General features: G+C 51.8%; 4 protein-coding genes across 4 annotated transcripts; 1 reads left to right on the top strand and 3 right to left on the bottom strand.

Moving 5' to 3' along the window:
* Positions 1–985: 985 nt before the first annotated feature.
* On the bottom strand, positions 986–4,448 carry MRS44_007538 (uncharacterized protein; the record flags this gene model as incomplete). Its single annotated transcript, XM_046281101.1, has 9 exons — positions 986–1,115; positions 1,182–1,976; positions 2,039–2,447; positions 2,506–2,738; positions 2,794–3,526; positions 3,584–3,617; positions 3,667–3,746; positions 3,794–4,151; positions 4,200–4,448. The coding sequence occupies 9 exons, from the start codon at positions 4,446–4,448 to the stop codon at positions 986–988; spliced, it is 3,021 nt and encodes a 1,006-aa protein (XP_046134459.1).
* Positions 4,449–5,511: 1,063 nt separating this feature from the next.
* MRS44_007539 (uncharacterized protein) lies at positions 5,512–6,366 on the bottom strand (the record flags this gene model as incomplete). Its single annotated transcript, XM_046273786.1, has 2 exons — positions 5,512–6,145; positions 6,209–6,366. The coding sequence occupies 2 exons, from the start codon at positions 6,364–6,366 to the stop codon at positions 5,512–5,514; spliced, it is 792 nt and encodes a 263-aa protein (XP_046134458.1).
* A 918-nt stretch (positions 6,367–7,284) lies between these two features.
* On the top strand, positions 7,285–9,442 carry MRS44_007540 (uncharacterized protein; the record flags this gene model as incomplete). Its single annotated transcript, XM_065620570.1, has 4 exons — positions 7,285–7,307; positions 7,363–7,573; positions 7,627–9,355; positions 9,411–9,442. 4 exons carry the CDS (start codon positions 7,285–7,287, stop codon positions 9,440–9,442), a joined length of 1,995 nt encoding a protein of 664 aa, XP_065476642.1.
* Positions 9,443–9,791: 349 nt separating this feature from the next.
* On the bottom strand, positions 9,792–12,181 carry MRS44_007541 (uncharacterized protein; the record flags this gene model as incomplete). The annotated part of the gene is made up of 7 exons (XM_065620571.1): positions 9,792–9,818; positions 10,048–10,265; positions 10,321–10,417; positions 10,467–10,585; positions 10,640–11,291; positions 11,341–11,462; positions 11,518–12,181. 7 exons carry the CDS (start codon positions 12,179–12,181, stop codon positions 9,792–9,794), a joined length of 1,899 nt encoding a protein of 632 aa, XP_065476643.1.
* Between the last annotated feature and the right edge of the window lie 329 nt (positions 12,182–12,510).

The following is a 12,510-nucleotide window of genomic DNA, read 5'->3' on the forward strand; positions in this document are numbered from 1 at the left end:
ATTCTCGATGTCGTAGAGCAAGCGGTCAGAGACCTCGAGGACAGCCTGATTGGCAATGTCTTGGTTGGATCTAGTAACGAGAGAAGACAAGTCAGCACTATCCGGCAAACGGAGATCACTGCCGCGAAGCGAACTCACTGGATGCCAAATTTGATGCCCTTGAATCGCTTAGGCAGCTTATCCACAAGCTGCTCCTTCACGGCACGCTTTGTGGACGCGTCGGTAGCCATGTTAGGCGCGCTTGTAAACTTCGAAGTGGAAATCGGACTGTTGCGAGGCAGCTAAAAGCACTGGCGTTGGTATGATCGTGAGATCGATCGCAGGTATGCGGGGATCCGGCAAGTGCGGATTGGGGTTGTGATCACAACAAGCTCGAATCGGAAGCTGCTTGAAGTGCTGGGGATTCGCATGCGATGTACATGACCAGAGGCGAGGAGTCGCGATGCTGCGAGAGGCGACAAGTCGAAGGTTGGATGAGAGGGACGGCGTGGGAGTTGAGTCGCAAAATTTCCGTCGCCAGGTAAAGAGGGACCCAAACTCTTTAGCATCCGTCGTGCCCCACCATTCTACCAGCCTGCGGGGAACCAGCCGCCCCCAAGATATGAATCATCGCCGAAGGCGCGCAAATGAAAGGTAACTTTGCGACAACGTCCTGCGTACTTGATGATACAGACACTTTTCATTGGTTGCCTGACCGCGCATTCAACACAAGGCTCTTACACAAGTAGTCGTTTACGAGCAGATATCACAATTACAGGCATGGATGTCACTGGGCCAAATGCCCAGCGGACGAGGCGATTGTTAGCCTTCCACAACATGCATCTTAAAGCCGGTAATCTGATTCCAAGCATCTTAAAGCCGGTAATCTGATTCCAAGCATCTCTCAATAGGCCCCCAGCCAGCTTGACTCCCTAACCATCTATCGTGATATCAAAGTAGCCCCTACCAAGTGGCAGGGCTTATATACAGCTGCCAGAATGTCGTCTTAGGATTCAGACTTCCGCCTCGATTGATTCGACAGCATCTGGGAGAGGACGAAATGGTTCACATCCTCGTCAGCCCAATAACCCATGTGTGAGGCGATTGTATTGATTGGGTTGAAGTCCAGGACGCTCCTTAAGGCATGATTAGTCTTGATCCATTCGTTGCAACTAAGAGTTCTCTCCGGCATCGACACTCACTCTTGGATGCTGTAGTCGACTCGACCATTGCGATTGAGTGCTCGAACTTTCCCTTCTTCCTTGCGCAGCTTGCGCGCCTTCTTATCTTCGTCCGACGTGGTAGCCGGCTCCCCTTCTTTGGACATTTGAGTGCGGCTTTGCTGGAATTTGGAATACAAGGTCTCCAGCTCGTCATCGATCAACGTCGGGCTGTGGTCACTCAGGCCAGACCCAAAGTCCGAAGCATTGGTCGTGGAATCGGCGAGCTTCTTCATGCGCGCATCTGTAGCCACTCGCTTCTCAGCGTCGGGAGTATCACCACTCACCAGAGTCTTCGATCCCGCGCCTTCAAGAGTCTGTGATTCTCCGCGCGATGCGCTGGCTGTTATCCTCGCCACCTCTTCGCTATTGATACCGAGACTTCGGTTGAGCAGGTTACTAGCAATGCCGGCACTCAGACTCGACCACAATCCGCTGACGCTCTGTCCAACCATAGTTCCGATCCCGGTCAGCCCTTGTGGTGTAACATTGCTAAATATTCCCCTCTTCGTGTAGGGTAACAATTGAGGCTTCAATGTTGACATGGACGGTGATATCAGAGGCTCGAGGCGATAGCTAATGGGGTCTGATGGGTGGAATATGTTAAATAGCTGTTGAACCTTGGGCGATGCGACGGTTCCGGGCAGACCGGTCACTGGGGATATTTGCTCTGTCCCCGATCCAAGGGGGGTTGTGCGGAGCACATCTTCATCACAATCCATGCTCTGGGGGTCCTTGGCTTTCACGGATTGGGGGCGCGGTCTCGCGGCTATAGTTCTAATCAAGGCTGTCAGTACAAACAAGGGCATCTGCCAGGTCAAGGGTGTTTCTAATCGTACCGTCCCTTAAGCATCTGGAAAAGACCAACCGGCGAGCCCAAGCAGAATAGGTCCTCAACATTGAAGTCGAGCTCCAGCTCTGTATTCTTGCTTGGCGATTCTGTTCGATCCTGCATTGGCCACAGACGCAACAAAGACTTGTGCTCGGTAGGGCGATCTTGCTTCTGTTGGCAAAGAACATCGAAAAGGATCGCAGAACCCAAGGAATGACCCATCAGATGCACTTTTCCCTTAAAGTCTGGATTCCGTTCCTTGAATAGCTTGAAAATGCGGTTACACTCATTGAGGACAATCCTCGTAATTTGGTCACGATAAGAGCTCTGATAGAGCAACACATCCAAAGCAAGGTCAGATATGAGGGAACGGGCAAAGGCCACCCCTTCAATAGTGATGTCGTCCAGAGATGGATCTGTAGTCATAAGAGTCAGTAGTCTACCTTCAAGGTGCCAAGTTTTAAGACGACTCACATTCATCCTCGTCGCCATCGATGTCCCCTAGGTCGCGCTCACCCTTCTTCTGGCGCTTTCTTGGGAAATCCAGAAGATGCCTCCAGCATACCGGGAGCACCTGCACGCGACTGTTTCCTGGTCCGGGTCCAAGCTCCGAGTTCAAGGCTTTCAGGTCTGCTGAGTTGGCATATACGGATTTTATGGTTTTGCGGAGGATATTAACATCGTGGACAAAGTTGACACTTTCCATACTAGGGAGGGTAAGCGATGAGCAAGCAACACAACATCATCCGGTTAATAACATACCGAAGGCTGAGGAGTTGGCCGATTCCATGGGTCACCAGCACCAGGTGTTCTATCTCACGACCTTGAGTCTCGCCGGCCTGCCCAGTGTAGTCGTCTTGTATCTCCTGTTCTTCGCGCCGGCGGATCTCTTCTTCCGTTTCAGCCTTGGTTCTCCCCTCACTCTCAATGAGCGACGATAGCTGACGCTGCAGCCTGATTTCTCGAGGGTCCCTCTCCGTCTTGATCTGCTCGTCATCGTGGGCGGGTTCGTCATGGGAAGCACGGGTCGACGGAGGTGCCGATCTTCGCTTCAACATCTTCTGCTGCTTCTGATCCAGCGAGAGGGCTTCATCGACAGTGGCTGATCGGCTTTCATCGCCCTTGTCTTTATCCTTGTCCTTGTCCTTAGTCTTACTGGGCTCAGAATACCCACGGACGAGCTTCACCCCGCTCATGTAGCTCCCACCGCCGAATCTCTGATACACAGATGAAGTGACCCATGAAAGCATGCCGTCTGAGGTCAACCAAGCTGTATTGGCGTCCTGGTAAGTGGCCATGCTATTCATGTAGGTCCCGAAGAGCCGGTAGCTTTGGGGTTGCGATTGGCCTTGGGAGTCAACATTGGCAGCAGGGGCATTATGCTCCTTCAAGCGAGTCGCACTCGCTGACCGGGATGAGCTTGTTGACTTGAGATTTTCCCGCGACGCTTTTGGCGTAATGTTTCTCCTCGCACCCGATGGGCTACGATCTCTGCCTGGTTAGTCGTCAGTGTCAATACGATTGTAGATGCAAGGGCGACGGCTTGATATACCAGCATATTGCCATGGCTTCGTCTTGAGGTAACCCTGGGAATATGTTAGACCGTTCTTGAGCATAAGGCATGATTATTCGCACCTCTTCAAGTTGTGCAGCAAGATTCTCCTCGCAAGGACGTAATGTCGAGCTATCTTGATAGAACCAAGTTCCTCGCCGTACTAACACCAGTTAGTCGACGGTAATGGTACGTCGTGTCGCAGCGAACCTTCATAGACTGGACCCAGCCAGTAAACAGGAGCCAGCTCTCGAGCCTCGATGTCGACATCAAAGAGAAAGTCTTCATTCACGGGAACACGAACGGCACTGGAATTAGAATCCTCGTGATCAAGGGCCTTCTCAGACATCTCGCCAGTCGCATGTGCTTTTCTCTTTCTTGAGGGTAGACGGGCACCAGGAGCCTGACCCCGAGCGTCCTCCATCGCTTCCAACAGCTTCTGATACTCTCCCTCCAAGGCCTTGGAATCGGAGGTAGAAAAGGCGGAATACTTCTTTGGCGGCGTTGCAGGCTTTTCAGGTTGTGCTGGACGGCTAGGGGAGGTCAACTGAGGCTTCCGCTTAGGAACCTACCGGCGTGGTCAGCTAAGAACCAGCAATGTCGGGGGAGTCCTTACGTCAACGGCGTGAAACCACTGAACTCTTAAAGGCGGGCATCCTGCAGGGTATGATTTAAAGCTTTGGCCGTAGAGATGCGTCGTGCTGTGATCGTCAGGATTCGCAGGAACAGGAGCTGGTCGAGCTTCCTCCGGCTTGGCCTTCTGAGTAGGAGTTGTACTGCGGCTACTGGCCCATGGATTAATGGAGTCGACAGCAGAACTCAAGTAAGACTTTTCAGTCTTCTTTTCGGCTGCCCCTGAGGCCATGGTGCCGCGATATGATCGTGACCATACACAGCGCGAAAACCTGTTGGTGAGCAGGACAACAGACCGTTGCGAAGCCGAAGTCAGGGTGAGTGAACGTCCTCGGAAACACGAGATAGCCAACGCGGATTTTCCTCCTAGGGGATCCCGTAGTAAAGTCGGATTTCCGGCGTGATAGATTGAATGATGAAGCCTAGCTAGCCTTGGTATCGGTCAGTCTGAGCTTCTGAGCTGTTAAGCAGTGACGATTGCAGTCGCAGCAGTGATGGTGATGGTTATATGAGTTTTGCTCAAGTTGAACACATTGCCATTAGAAATATGACAACGCACAAATCAAGTCAAAGAAGGCAAAGGCCAAGGCGTTGACAGAAAATATGCCAAATGTGTTCTGATGAATTGCGATAAGGCGGAGGATTCATGTGAAGATGACGTCCCTTGCCGAGAGTGGAGGTGACGACACGAATCGCAAACGTGTGCCTGAACTAAGGCAGCCTGGTAATATTAGTGGGGGGCTTGAACAGCTTCACCCAGGAATGCTCAGCTGACGGGCACTTTATCACGGTTGATGAGGAAGCTTCAACTTTTCTGATACAAGAGTTATTTTTTTTTCTTAGAGAAAAGATTGGCCCATTCCCATTGTGAAGGTTTAACCACGGCTTTTAACTGGGTGCCTAAATACATCCAAAATGCCTGCGGACCCTGACACCGTTCCAAGCCACCACGTGTATTAGGCAGTTCAATACTCCATAGGTACTCCGTCCAGAGATGTCTGTGGATTTCTCTGCCAGCGATGAACAACGTGCCCCTGTCAGATAGACTTTGTTAAATCAATGCACCTCATTCTTAACCACCTCTTTCCCCAGGCACGCAAGGCAGGCAGGCATGCTTTCCTCGCATTCCAACCCATCCACCTGGCACAAGTTGCTTATCTCTCCCGAATAAGATGAGAGGAAGAGTTAGGCGGAGCATGACGGCGTCGCTTTCGGCGTTCAACCAGTAATACTGATGTCTCATGTACCCAGCCCTGAGTATATTCATGGCTCAATACTTTTATAGCTCCGGTTTGTTACAGAGACAGTAGTCCCGTTCGAAGGATCGAAGCCCACTGAGCTTGCTTCTGTTGAGCGAGATCCGCGGCCGTTTGGCCATGGCTGTCTCGCAGGCCACGAATATCTCCCTCTGCCAGGACGGAGAGGCGTCCGACGCCTAGAACTTGAGCCACCGAGCGGGCAGTTTCGGGGAAAGCCGCATCCGGGATGGTAGAGCACAGCCAGAGAAGAAGCCAAAGTGTCTCTTCCTGGTTGTGTTCAATGGCAAGATGCAACCCGCTCTTCATGTCGGCGAGGGGATCTTGGTACCTGACGAAGGACGCCAGATCTTCAATCTCGTCACTCGCATCCCGGAGCAACTCAACAATTCCGCCAACGTCGCCCTCGGCGGACATGACATGCAGCGCACGAGCCGGACGGGCCTCAGGGTGGCTCTCGAGGTATGCCTCCTCAGTAATCGATGGTAGGATGTCTAGGTTTTCCTGAACGCCACCCTCGTTGACATATCTCGTGAGAATTGCAGCGCCCGGGGGCGCAGAGAGGAACTGGTTGGTGGCCGAGGGCCCTGCGTCGTTCGCTGGCAAATAAGTACTGCAACTCGGGCATTTGAGAGAGACTGCTACATCGGAAGACTGGTCCAGCAAGCATTGCCTATTGACATTTTAGCCGAGATTGTAGCACCACAGGCGATCGTCTCAAAGGCATCCAACATACCAATGAAAGTGACATCCACAGGGCAATTCGAGGTCATCGGGGACTGATTGCGAGACTGTGCTAGGGCCAGCGCTGGACGCCCCCGCCTCATCATCCACGTCCTCGTCCGGATCCAAACGCAACACCAACGACTCCTCACAGACCTTGCAAAGGGACATCCTGGTACGGCGTAGTGAATGGCTGTTCAGGATGTTTCGGCTCACCAAAGGATTAGACAGGGTGCTGTAAAAGTCTTACTAGCTGTCTGTCACAAACAAATTGTGAAAGGCTTGGAGGCGCGTTTTGGGTCTCTTCCCTTCCGTCCTATCGCGTTTTTTCCTGCTGGTTCAGGCCCAACTTTTTTTTTTCTTCTCCTTCAATGCGAAGGAAACGAAAACCCAAGTGGGTGAGTAGACCTTACGCAACCGAGTGGGGCTTGGTTCATGATTTGCGAAAGCGAGTTGGTTTACGAATCACTTCCAGGCGGCAACATTTTGATAGGTTTAGTTTACACTCTAATACCCTGCCTGGGGAGGCAGATGAAGGAAGAATTGGAACGAAACAGGGTGCCTAGATCTCTGTCGTCAGCATCCGTACCTTGTTCATGGCCGCCTGGTAAACGCGTATCCGCTGCACTGCCATCCCAATGGTGGCCATTACATCACCGCTCTCAAGCCCCGAAGGTCCTTCCACCAGGGACAGCTCCCCGCAGTGACCAAACAAACAAGTACCTCCGATCACCCAATCAGGTATAGCGGCTATGAGTTTACCGCCATTCAATACCCAGCGTTAAAGGAGGGGTACCTTGTCAGCTTCCTTGAGAAAGTACCAGCGCCGGACTCTCTGCTTGGACACCTCCCCACCCGTGCTATGCCACCTAAAGACGGTCCCTCTCCCTTTCAGGTGCCCAATTCTCGCATCATCCTTTCCAGCTTCAACTCCGTCACTGGAATCAAGACCACATCTTCTCAACCTTCCCCTGTCAACAAGTATCGCACAAATATTGCAGGCCTCCCTTCGAGTGCTGGCCTCTCCTTAACAACTCGGCCCCTCTCCATCTCTCCTCGCGCCCCCTCTGCGCGACCCCCTCCCCCACCATGAACGTTTTGAAGCTTCAGAGGTCGGTTGCGCCGGATCTCGCGGGCTGCCTCGTAATACTGACAGCGTCCCAATAGGAAGTTTCCTCAGTTCCAGCAGAACGAGATCTTCTCCTTGTCCGATGCCTTCCAGCGACTCGATGTCGACGACAAGGGATACCTGGATGAGGCCACTGCTATCAAGGCCACGCAACAGAGCGAAAACCAACCTTATGATGTTGTGCGCCAAGCGCTGAAGGAAGTCGAGCTTGACTCGTCACGGCGCGTTGAACTTGAGGACTATGTCAGCGTAGGTCTCCCTGCTCAAGTTTCCACGACTGTCGCTAACCTCTCTGCCACAAGCTCATCTCCAAACTCCGCGAATCCTCCCCTGCCCAGAAGCGCATGTCCACGGGCCCATCCGCCTCTTCCGCGCCCGGCGTTGTCGCGCAGCGCACTGGAGGGCATGCTTCCAAGAGCAGCGTGAGCGGCAAGATTCATGTCCAGGGTTCCAATGCCAACATCACCCACACCATCAACGAGGATGAGCGAACCGAGTTCACCCGCCACATCAATGCCGTGCTCGCTGGCGATCCCGACATCGACAGCCGTCTACCATTCCCTACCGACACTTTTGAGATGTTCGACGAGTGCAAGGATGGTCTGGTTCTCGCCAAGCTCATCAACGACAGTGTACCTGACACCATCGATGAGCGTGTCCTCAACATTCCCGGCAGGAAGACGAAAAATCTCAATGCCTTCCAAATGAGTGAGAACAATAACATCGTTATCGAATCCGCCAAGGGTATCGGCTGCTCTGTTGTGAACATTGGTGCCGGCGATATCATCGAGGTGAGGGAGCATCTGATCCTGGGTTTGATCTGGCAGATTATTCGCCGCGGACTGTTGGGCAAGATTGATATCAAGCTGCACCCCGAGCTCTACCGATTGCTTGAGGAGGACGAGACTCTCGAGCAGTTCCTTAGACTACCCCCGAGCAAATCTTGCTCCGGTGGTTCAACTATCATCTCAAGGCTGCCAATTGGGGCCGCAAGTACGTCAATTCGAACCACGCAAGGTCAGCCTTTACTAATATTTTGCAACAGGGTTAACAACTTCTCCTCCAATGTCAAGGACGGCGAGAATTACGCCGTTTTACTTGCACAGATTGGCCCCGAATATGGAGTCACACGTGCACCATTGCAGAAGCAGGATCTTCACGACCGAGCCGAGGCGGTTCTTCAGGAGGCCGACAAGCTTGGTTGCCGCAAGTTCTTGACACCAAAGTCTCTTGTCGCCGGAAACCCGAAGCTGAACCTAGCATTTGTTGCCAACCTGTTCAACAATCACCCCGCTCTCGATCCTATCACCGAGGAGGAGAAGCTTGAGGTTGAGGACTTCGATGCGGAGGGTGAGCGTGAGGCAAGAGTGTTTACTCTTTGGCTCAACAGTCTGGATGTGCAACCAGCTGTCGTGTCCTTCTTCGACGATCTTCGAGACGGCAGCATTCTCCTCCAAGCCTACGACAAGGTGATCCCCGGTTCCGTCAACCCCCGCCACGTCAACAAGCGACCAGCCCATGGTGGAGAGATGTCGAGGTTCAAGGCTGTGGAGAACACCAACTATGCGATCGAGCTGGGCAAGCAAAACCGCTTTTCGTTGGTGGGCATTCAGGGTGCCGATATTACCGACGGACAGCGAACTTTGACTCTTGGCCTCGTGTGGCAGCTTATGCGCAAGGATATCACTGTCACTCTTTCATCTCTGGCTCAGAAGCTCGGCAAGAGGGAGATTACAGACTCTGAGATGGTGCGATGGGCCAACGACATGTCCCGCAAGGGTGGCAGAAACTCGGCCATTCGCTCTTTCAAGGACCCCGCCATCGGTTCTGGTATCTTCCTTCTGGATGTCTTGAACGGAATGAAGAGCAGCTATGTCGACTACGATCTCGTGACCCCCGGGCAGACGGATGAGGATGCCTACATGAACGCCAAGCTAAGCATCAGCATTGCCCGCAAGCTTGGTGCCACCATTTGGCTGGTTCCAGAGGATATCTGCCAAGTCCGCAGCCGTCTTGTTACTACATTTATTGGTGAGTCCCCTCGTAGAGTCTTGACTATTTACATTGTTCTAACCATCTTGACCAGGTTCTCTCATGGCGACTCACGAGAAGATGTAAATTTAGTTTGGAATTCGGCGACGGCGTGGTCTGGAGGGGTTGTCATTCAGGGGCCAAAAATATCGAATCCTTTCCCAAAACTATCGTCCCTTCAAGGACAGCTTGTTGTTTCAAACAAGTGCGTGTGCAAAGTGACAAGCGATAAGCTTCAGTTGCAGTAAGGATCCCTGGATAGTGATATTCTGAGTGTTGCCAATGAACAGTCAAAATTGGTGAGTATATTAGTGCTATCCGCTGATGCAGCGGTTTCTCGTGGAAAGCAGTGGTATCCCGACCATTATCCAACATCATTCCAAGAGTATTTTGTTTTTTAGATAGCATTGCTCTCTATAAACTCAAATTGCCGTGATCACTCTATTGCCTTTCCAACACCATGCTAGAAGGGTTGCTACAGTCATTCAAACTATGTGCAGCCCTCAATCACAAGATCAAGTACAGGCTGCATAGGCAGCTTGGCCCCGTAAAGATACCCAACCAAAATATGAGATTTCCCAATGTCTTTTGTCCCCGTAGCCACTTGGTGCGGCTCAGTCTCACAAGCTATGGGATAAGGGGTCAGCAAGTGTACTAGTTAACATCCTTGGAAAAAGATGAGGCAGACTCACCGGCAGTTGGCACATCTGGAGGAACAAGAGGTAGCCTCTCAACTTCTTGAACAAGCACCACATGACCAGCTCATGAACACAAGCTGACAAAAAGAATGTGATCAGAGTGGCAGTGTGCTTGTTGACCTTTAAAGAAGATATGGAACTGTGATAGACGTGTCTGAGAAGGAAGATGTGGACTGGTCGATTCCAGTCACGGGCGAACTGGTCCCATGATACTATTTTCATGTTAGACCTTGTGCTCTTAATCAATATGGACTCTGGGTGGCCTACCGCTGTTCCACCAGGCATCGTAGAAGCTTCGGTCGGCAAAGTAGGTCAACTCGGCCAGGATATTCAGGATAGTCTCCCAAATGAGGTACCAAGCAAGCTATTACAGTCAGTCTCTTTCCATAGTCTGATATACTCTTGCAACTAACCAGATACTCCATCATAAATGGGAATACCAGTTCACTGAGGAGCCAGGGAAACTGCTGAAACCTTTCCAAGAGGGGCACGCCGTTCTCCTTCATTTCTACTGTCTTCATGACGACAGGATCTGTAATTTTTTGTCAGTTCATATTAATTCGATCCACTGGCATACAAGACTGACACATGGAATGCTGAGAGACTTGGATCATGACAAAGAGAACGCCAATCATCGCTGCAACCTTCTCAAACACATAGGTCCAGCTGATGGAGTCTGACCGCGGGTACTCGAGCTCGTACACCAATGTCGGAAGCGGGATCCATTTGTAATGATCAATGAAGGAGAGGTTGTGTGGGTATGCTTTATCGGCTGTGCTGGCGGTGCCCTTGAGCTCGTCGGACAGGGCATCAATCTCCCATTTCATGATGCGCTCAAACAGGACAATTTGTTCATCATCCAGGGGCTCACCTGACGCGATAGCCCGTGATATCTTGTCAATGTCACTTTCCTCTGTGTTTTGGTGTCCCGAGATGGACTTTCGGCGTTGTTCGGCAGATGGGGGAGCATTCAGATGTTGTGTTGAAATGGCGGATGCAGGGGGCTCAGTCTGCGAAGGAGTTGTCGCCGGGTGTACAAGGTCGAGTTGTTTAAGCTTCTTCGAAAGAGCCATGCGGCTCTTGTAGACTGTAGATAGATGGCCGTTATAGAAAGCGTAAGAGTGCTGCTTCATCAACATGACAATGCCGTGCAGGACGAAGAAGACGGTATGTGTCCATGGCCAATCACGCCACAGTGTCAAACCAACCACACCTGCGATGAAGAGAGTTTGCCATATCTATGAGACTCAGTAACGATGTTTCGGTATCTGATATGCCGGCACTTACGTGTTGAATGACCCATCCAGCTCCGTCCCAGTTCAAGTAGTTGGCAAACACGCATCGTTGGATGAGCCAAGTCACTGCTGTGAGTGCACACATGATGCCATCAGAAATCAGAAGCAGAATCACTGGTATGAAAGTTAGCAAAGTCGCGAATCAAGGATAAAAGCAACAGCTCCTCACCATCTCGATGGAACATGGTCTCCACAATGTCACTGGTTCCCAAAATATTTCCATAGACCTGCCAGTTTTCTACCGAGATCTTCAAGACGTAGAGTGTGACAGCGAGCCAGAAAAGCGTGTAAAAGCCATGGAATGGGCTGTTGACTGAGGATGGGTTTTGACGGTCAAACGCCGAGAACTGGCGAGTAAAGACGAGATCGGCAAACTTGCGCGGGCGACGCTTTGGGCTGGCATCTTGTGTCCATTGAGAGCTCGCCTTCAACAACTGCTGCAGGCTCTTATCGTCATCTGGGACGATATGAATACCAGAGTCACGGCGAGAGAATCGCAAACTCGCATCTTTATTGATGTCTTTGAAATCAACTGCTGAGAAACTTGGTGTTTCTGCTCGTTGCCGACCGCGACGGGTGTAACGTTGTCGGACAACGTGAGGCTCTGCCAGGGTTGGTCGAATATTCTCCTCGTAATCTTCTTCGCTTGGGGTTTCTGAACCGGGCCCTGTACTGGGTCCATCAATGGTCATTCCAGCAGCCCGCAGCGCATCCCCAAGCGACCTCGGCGGTGGTCGTTGAATGGTCGGCGACGGTGTTCTGGGGCTTTTGCCGGCAGCTCCGGCTCCCCGGCCGGAGAGCGGGGCATCCCCGGGAGTGAGAGGGGAGGCCATGTCTCTTGGATAGAAACGTGCCGTAGGGGAAATTGTAATCCTTGTGATAAGTAGAACAAAAGGCAAAAATGAAGACTCGAAAGAAGTTCTTCTATGATGAAGCAACGGAGGCGAGGTATCTTGTCAGAGTGAGAATCGGATGTTATGATGATATGAATCCCAGCAAGGAGAAATGGAAGTGATGCGAAGGGCAATGAGGCTCCTGAAATAACTACCGAAGATGGCCGGCTTCTGAATCTCGCCGGATGCAACGGCTGGCGATCAAGCATGTGGTCGGTCTTAGGCTTTGACGCGGGCACCGGTAACCTGGTTGAGAACCCTGGTCTCGT

Source organism: Fusarium solani (assembly GCF_023522795.1).
Source record: "Fusarium solani strain SB1 chromosome Unknown bctg00000004, whole genome shotgun sequence".
NCBI classification, from domain to species: Eukaryota; Fungi; Ascomycota; class Sordariomycetes; order Hypocreales; family Nectriaceae; genus Fusarium; species Fusarium solani.